The sequence below is a fragment of the Aegilops tauschii genome, chromosome 1 (assembly GCF_002575655.3).
Source record: "Aegilops tauschii subsp. strangulata cultivar AL8/78 chromosome 1, Aet v6.0, whole genome shotgun sequence".
In the NCBI taxonomy this organism is placed as follows: domain Eukaryota; kingdom Viridiplantae; phylum Streptophyta; class Magnoliopsida; order Poales; family Poaceae; genus Aegilops; species Aegilops tauschii.
Genome location: NC_053035.3, coordinates 40,021,411 through 40,028,189, shown reverse-complemented (window position 1 = coordinate 40,028,189; position 6,779 = coordinate 40,021,411). Strand labels below are relative to the sequence as shown.

The 6,779-nt window shown below is 42.4% G+C and overlaps 1 protein-coding gene across 1 annotated transcript; it reads right to left on the bottom strand.

Moving 5' to 3' along the window:
- Nucleotides 1-559: 559 nt before the first annotated feature.
- LOC120967120 (uncharacterized) lies at nucleotides 560-6,670 on the bottom strand. The gene is made up of 6 exons (XM_040393727.3): nucleotides 6,273-6,670; nucleotides 5,103-5,253; nucleotides 2,190-4,736; nucleotides 2,019-2,106; nucleotides 1,142-1,931; nucleotides 560-941 (listed from the first exon to the last, which is right to left on the bottom strand). The coding sequence occupies exons 3-5, from the start codon at nucleotides 3,095-3,097 to the stop codon at nucleotides 1,224-1,226; spliced, it is 1,704 nt and encodes a 567-aa protein (XP_040249661.1). The 5' UTR covers nucleotides 3,098-4,736; nucleotides 5,103-5,253; nucleotides 6,273-6,670; the 3' UTR covers nucleotides 560-941; nucleotides 1,142-1,223.
- Between the last annotated feature and the right edge of the window lie 109 nt (nucleotides 6,671-6,779).

Sequence of the window (6,779 nt, the reverse complement as noted above, 5' to 3'; positions counted from 1 at the left end):
CCCTGGGGCCGTCGGTGTCGCACCGGCCGGCATGGCAGAGCAGCTCCCATCGACTCCGGCTGGAGGGAAGTGATCGCAGGGGCGGGAGAGAGCTACAGGCGAGAGGGGTGAGCGAGTAGGGCCCTGAACTGCTCGTCGCGCTGCTAGAAACACACAGAGCGCCATTATTGCATGCCAGGTCACTGGTCACCACGCGCTCTCCCTCTCTGTGCATTAGTTCAGGCAACCGAGCGTGTCAAAGTGTGCTTCTATGCTCAACTAGGGTATACAAAGAAGCTAGACGTTAATGGCTAAGGATAGCTGCACTGTTTGGATGAAAATCAGTTTCTGCGGCAAACTTTGATGCCTGATGCACTGGCTTTCCATAGGGTATTTTGTCCAGAGGTTTTGGGTAGATGGTCAGGGTAGTAAGGAGTGTCATTCTGCCAAGTTACACGGCCATGACTGTTGGCTAGCATGGGGTCGCTTCACAAAGGTCTAAAATGACCAGAATTACGTTTTGGAAGATGACATCTAAACTAGATACAACAAACTTGATTTTAGGCCATATTATGAACATACATGAGCCATATGAATTTCAGGAATAATTTGTGTACCTGAATAGCGAATGACAGCACACAAATGCCATCCTCACAACAGCCGGTACAGAGATAATATATTGTCAGGCATACAAGAAGGATTACAACCACAACGATATATTGTCAGGCATACAAGAAGGATTACAACCACAACGACTTCGTTAACACACTGACAAACTATAACTCTGATACGGATCACAACAAGGATCAGCGGTCATTGCCGTATCAAGGCAAACAAAATAAAACTCCAGATACTACCATTGTAGATGACAGTATTACAGAGCCAAAAGCACTGTACAGACCAACTTAAGCTTGCAGCACAACCTTTTTTCAGCATCTCCTTCTCAGCCTTGTCAGCAACGCCTGTCGAATATTTCAAAATTAGAAGTGCATTCAAACTGTACATATGCAACAAGAGACGATGTACTGAACTGAAGAAACTTGTAGTGGATAAACACCTCAGTCTCCCATGTACTGTACTGAACAAGCATGTAGTGTGTAAACAGCAACAGGATATTGCAGTAGCAAAGGAAAACATTATGCAACATGAATGAAGATAGTACCTTCTACATTAAAACATCTACTCGTCATCGCTGTCGACATCCATTGTGGCACCTCCTTCGTCTTCACTGCAATACTCCAAACCTATGTCATCTTCTTCATCTTCATCGCCACCTTCATACACTTTTGTGGTTTTTCTTTCATCAAACGGGCAACGACATCAGCTTCAAAAGTAATGCCTTGCTCATCATCTCTATGCAAAGGCTTCTCAGATGTAAGGTCAGAAACTGATGTTCTCCTACCCTCCTCTTCACAACACTCCTCCTCTTGATATGCAGGACCACTAAAAGGTACACCCTCAATTTCACTAATATTGAACAGATGCCTATGGTCGAATGTTTGCAAAACTTGCCAATTTTTCCCATACTTCGTGTCTGGCAAATAAAAGACCTTACTAGCCTGAGTAGCCAGAATCAAAGAATCATCCTTGTACCACAAACTTCCAACATGTATGCTTTTGAAAAACCCATCATTTTTAAGTTCAGTCTTCTTTCCATCAAGTTTAAACCAGTCACATTTAAACAAAACAACTGACCTATCTTCCAAGTTATAATCTAACTGAATGATCTCTTTCAAGGTTCCATAAAAATCTATGACCTTACGGTCATGTTCACCTTCGGTCATGACTCCACTGTTCTGCGTCCTCTTGTTGCTATCACGAGCAACAGTGCTAAATCTAATCCCATTCACTATGCACGATGAGAATTTCCGGACTCTCCGATCAGGACCACATGCCAAGCCAAACAGATCTTCATCTACCTCTTCGCCAACCTCATCTCGCAGCCTCACCATCTGCAACAGCACACAAACAAATACATTAGAATCTGCAATGAAATTTGACAAGCCAAAAAATATAACTAGATGTGAATGAAAACTAACATAGTTCCTGAACCATGTCTGAAATTTTTGTTGAAGCTCTTTATCACTGTTCGGCAACCGTTTTCTCTTTAACTCATCTCTGAACATACTTTAAAATAAAACAAATTAGTCTCGAGATCACATATGTACAACACAATGCAACAAGCGCAAGTTTCAGAAGTGACAACGTACTCGATATATTTCTTAGCTTGATCACAATTGTTCAACACATACCACACCATCTGGTCAAATTCTTTTTGCTCATGCACATATTCATATTCATATCCAGAAGTGAAATTAACTCCATGCCCAAAAACATCAACACCATAGGCTTCTTCATCTGAAAAACCTATATTTCTTGGTTTCCGATTAAATATTGTTTCAACATCATCCATGTACCTGGAGCAAAATGTCAGGCATTCATCTGCAATATATGCCTCAGCAATCGAACCTTCTGGTCGCGCCCTATTCCTCACATAGCGCTTTAAAGTATATAGCCTTCTTTCAACTGGGTACATCCACCCATATTGTACGGGACCTCGAAGCAATCCCTCTTCAGGTAAATGTACGGCAAGGTGCACCATCACATCAAAGAATGCAGGTGGGAAAATTTTCTCAAGCTTGCACAAAATTACAGGGATTTCCTTCTTCATTTCGGCCAAGACATCCCTATTAAGAGTTTTGCTGCACAGTTCTCTGAAAAACTTGCCTAACTCAGCTATTGCTTGATATATATCACTGTCCAAAAATCCTCTCATGCTGGCTGGTAAGATTCTCTGCAGAAGAATGTGACAATCATGTGTTTTCAGGCCTTGTACCTTGGTTCCATCAGCACTTGTGCATCTTGAGATGTTGGAAGCAAACCCATCTGGAAACTTTAACTCTCGTAGAAATTGACAAAATGCAACCACTTGTTCTTTGGACAAGGTATATCGGGCCCGAGGCATCACATATGAGTCTCCCTCCTTCCTCAATTGCAACTCCTCTTTAATATTCAAATCTTTGAGATCAATCCTAGCATTAAGTGTGTCCTTTGTCTTACCCTCCAGATTCAGAATTGTCCCGATGAGGTTTTCACAAATGTTTTTCTCAATATGCATGACATCAAGATTGTGTCTCAGCTTCAACTTTGCCCAATACTTCAAATCCCACAAACAAACCCTCCGGCCCAAATTGGCACATGATCCTTCTTGCTGCCCAAGTCAGAACGCTTCCTTTTCCTACTTTCTTGTTGTATCCCAGGTCTAACCTTCTCCAATTCTGCCTGCAACTCTTTCTCAGAGAATTTACCTGGCTCATCGTTGCTTTCATGAAGACCAACAATTCATTGTTTCTCTGCAAATGATGACCCGTTGGAAGGAAACGATAGTGACCAATATATCCAATTTTACTCCTTAGGCTGTAAGAAAGAGGGTGTTTGTCACAATGAATACATGCAAAATAGCCTCTTGTGGTACGCCCTGAAAGAGTGCTCAGAGCTGGGTAATCGTGAATGCACCATAGAACTGCAGCATGAAGATCAAACATTTTTCCACTAAGAGCATCATATGTACGCACACCCTCCCAGAGCTCAAGTAATTCTTCTACAAGTGGTTGTAGAATGACATCGAAGTGCTTGCCAGGTGATTTGGGACCTGGAATCAGCAGAGCCATCATAAAATTTGACTGATCCATGCATGCCCAAGGTGGAAGGTTGTATGGTATAACAAATACAGGCCACATACTATAGGTTGTGTTAAAATTTCCAAAAGGATTGAACCCATCAGTGGCAATGCCAAGCCTAAAGTTTCTAGCATCTTTTGCAAATTCTGGAAATTTTTCATCAAAATCTTTCCACGCATCACCGTCTTTTGGATGACTCAGTTCCTTCTCATTGGGTTGCCTCTTTAGCTCATGCCATTGTGCTTCTTCTGCACCTTTTTTGGAAAGAAACATCCTCTTTAGCCTAGGCACCAATGGAAAATGCCTCAACACTTTCTGTGGAATCTTCTTTCTAGCAGGGTCTTTCCACCTTGACAGTCCACAAACTGGGCAGTTGTCATGATTGGCATATTGCTTTCTGAACAGAATGCAATTATTGAAGCACACATGTATAGACTCATACCCAAGGCCTAATTCCTTTAGACGATTCTTTGCTTCCTTATACGATTTTGGGAGCGTATTGGGTTCAGGGAATGCTTCAGCTAATAGCTTCAAAATTTCAGTAAATGCACTATTCGGGATCCTATGGTATGACTTCAAGTGAAGAAGCTTAACCACAAAGGAGAACCTTGAAAACTTGGTACAACCATAATAAAGCTGCCGTTTTGCCTCCTTCATCACATTCTTCAAAAAAGACTCATTCTCAGAAGGGTTTCCACCATTGTTAGCATCTTGATTTTCAGTTTCACTCTGAGCTTGTTCTACGGTTGTGCGTAGGTCTTCAAACATCTCTTCAAACCGGTCAGCGCCATTGTCACCATCTTCGGTATCATGCACATCAACAGGATGTTCAATAACATCTACATCAAAGTCTTCTCCATGATATATCGAGCGAGTATACGTACTTTCCATGCCATACGTCAGTATGTGCGTGTTCGCAACGGTCCGATGCTGGTAGTGATGATTAAGGCATTTTCTACATGGGCAAAGTATTTTATCATCCTCGCTGAATTTCTCTTGAATGAAGTTCATAAATTCTTTGACACCTTCGATGTACTCACGGGAAAACAATGTACCATGAATCCAACGTCTATCCATCTACATTGTAGAAAAAGAACCAACTCAATCAAAGGTTTACCCCGGCCATCAAATTGACATGTACAGTATAGCAAACTAGAATATGTTCAGATTTAAAATTATATTGTTTCGCACTATAGTGAACACAGTTCATCAAAAGATTTTTTTTCTTTTGTTGTGACAAAGGAACATACACCACTTGACAATATTTCACTGATTATTCGACATTAATGTACATGGTTCAAGTATCACATCCATGGTGTCATGAAAATAAGGAAAATGGAACTAAAATCCCAAATGCTAACTACACTGAGATAATATTTTCTGAATATGTATCTGGACATCCCCTCTGTCTCGTTAGTGCTGGACATAATACTAAGGACTCACCTGAGTGGTGGTAACCAAGAAGGCAGTCGTGGGAGCCGACACCAAGATTATGGGGTGACAACCCCACTGTCTCGTTATACACAAGGAAGTGCACCACCGCAGCCGAAGATCACGACGACAACCATCAGATGGCGGCAACAAGAGCTGATCTCTGGGCGCAGAAAACAGACAAGATTAATTAATGGCCAAGTAATAAGTATAACCCCGAAAAAGAAATCCATAAATTTCTGTGTGAATTATTGCATTTTGCATTCTTAATGGTAAGTATGATAAGAGCACACACAAAATCCGGCATTTGTTATGAAAATATTTTGCTTGCCCATAGTATAACGTTTCTGAAGAAGTCAACATGATAGTGTGCATGGAAGATTTTAGTATATTACAACATCATAAACAGAGGATGTGTAATAGTGCAAAAACATGTTCGATCAATTCTCGCTTAACCTATTGGTAAAATCTATTCTTAGCATCCTGCAGTAGGATGCAGCAACATCTCTACAGCCCCATCGACATCATTCAGTTTAGTGTGAATTTAAGTAAGCGTCTAACTTCAGCATATAAAATTGTACCCCAGTGTACTGAGCCAGTGAACTAAATGGGCTTAGTTGTTAACTGTATGTGCCACTCCATCAGTGAGAAAATTCAGTTAACTGACTGGTATAGTTCTGAAATTCAATTAGCTTAGTGAGTTGTGGTTTGTTTTAAAACTGGGATGTCAACAGATAACTTAGCTGCTACTTAAGCCATTAGGCTAATGGATCGCTTAAATCTTTGTAATCGATCTTCACATACCTCACAGGATTTTAGCTAAAGCAGAGTGTTAACTTATCAGCAGTTAGTTGCAGCCTTTAGGTACAAATCTGATTGTTTACTTAAACATCTACTGATGGTTACAACCCATCCCGTTGAAACGAAATCTTGCTCACCAAATTGAGTGAGGAACAACTGGACCCATGCCTCAATTTAGTATGTATTATAGTGAGCATCTAACTTCGGCATATAAACTTGCCACTGAAGTGTATTGAACAAATGAGCATGATTAGCATATAAACTTGCCACTGAAGTGTATTGAACAAAAGTGCATCCCAAATTCTGAAGGGAGGAATTGCAAATCACAATATTTAGTCGACAAATTCTGAAGGAGAGAGATGATTTCTGCCGGAGACATACCACTCGCTCCTGGCTGGCGTTGATGTGGGGAAAGAATGGGGGAGTGTCCGGTGCAGCAAGTGCGGACAGCGACTGGCTCGTCCGTGCGGCAATGGCGGGCGGCGGCTGGCTCGTCCGTGCGGTAATGGCAGGCGGCGGATGGATCGCTGGCGCGGCAATGGCGGGCGGAGGCTGGCTCGTCGACCCAGCAAGGGCGCCCGGCGACGAGGAGAGAGACTGAAGGGATCCTGAAGATGGCGCCGAGACGGACCACCCCGCCGGATCTGACCACCCTCGCCCAGGCAGTCGCTGGCGGCACTGGCGGCGGCGGCGGCGGTGGTGGTCGATGGGATCTGGAGAATGTGAGAATCGGGGAAAAGGAAGTATCCACTATTTTTTTACGGGAAGCAACATAATGCAAAATACACTGTCATGTGGGGCATACAATGGCACCTACGTATCCTCACAGTTTTATTTTTTTAAGCAAAACGTATGGTCTGACCGACATGTGGGCCAAGGAATGGGCAT

Bases quoted from the DNA above. Each gene is read 5' to 3' on its own strand.
- LOC120967120 (XM_040393727.3), bottom strand. From the start codon at position 3,097: ATGCATATTGAGAAAAACATTTGTGAAAACCTCATCGGGACAATTCTG. The intron at 2,107-2,189 runs GTACGTTGTCAC...TTTATTTTAAAG, and splicing joins CAAGCTAAGAAATATATCGA to TATGTTCAGAGATGAGTTAA. The intron at 1,932-2,018 runs GTTAGTTTTCAT...GTGCTGTTGCAG, and splicing joins AGACATGGTTCAGGAACTAT to ATGGTGAGGCTGCGAGATGA.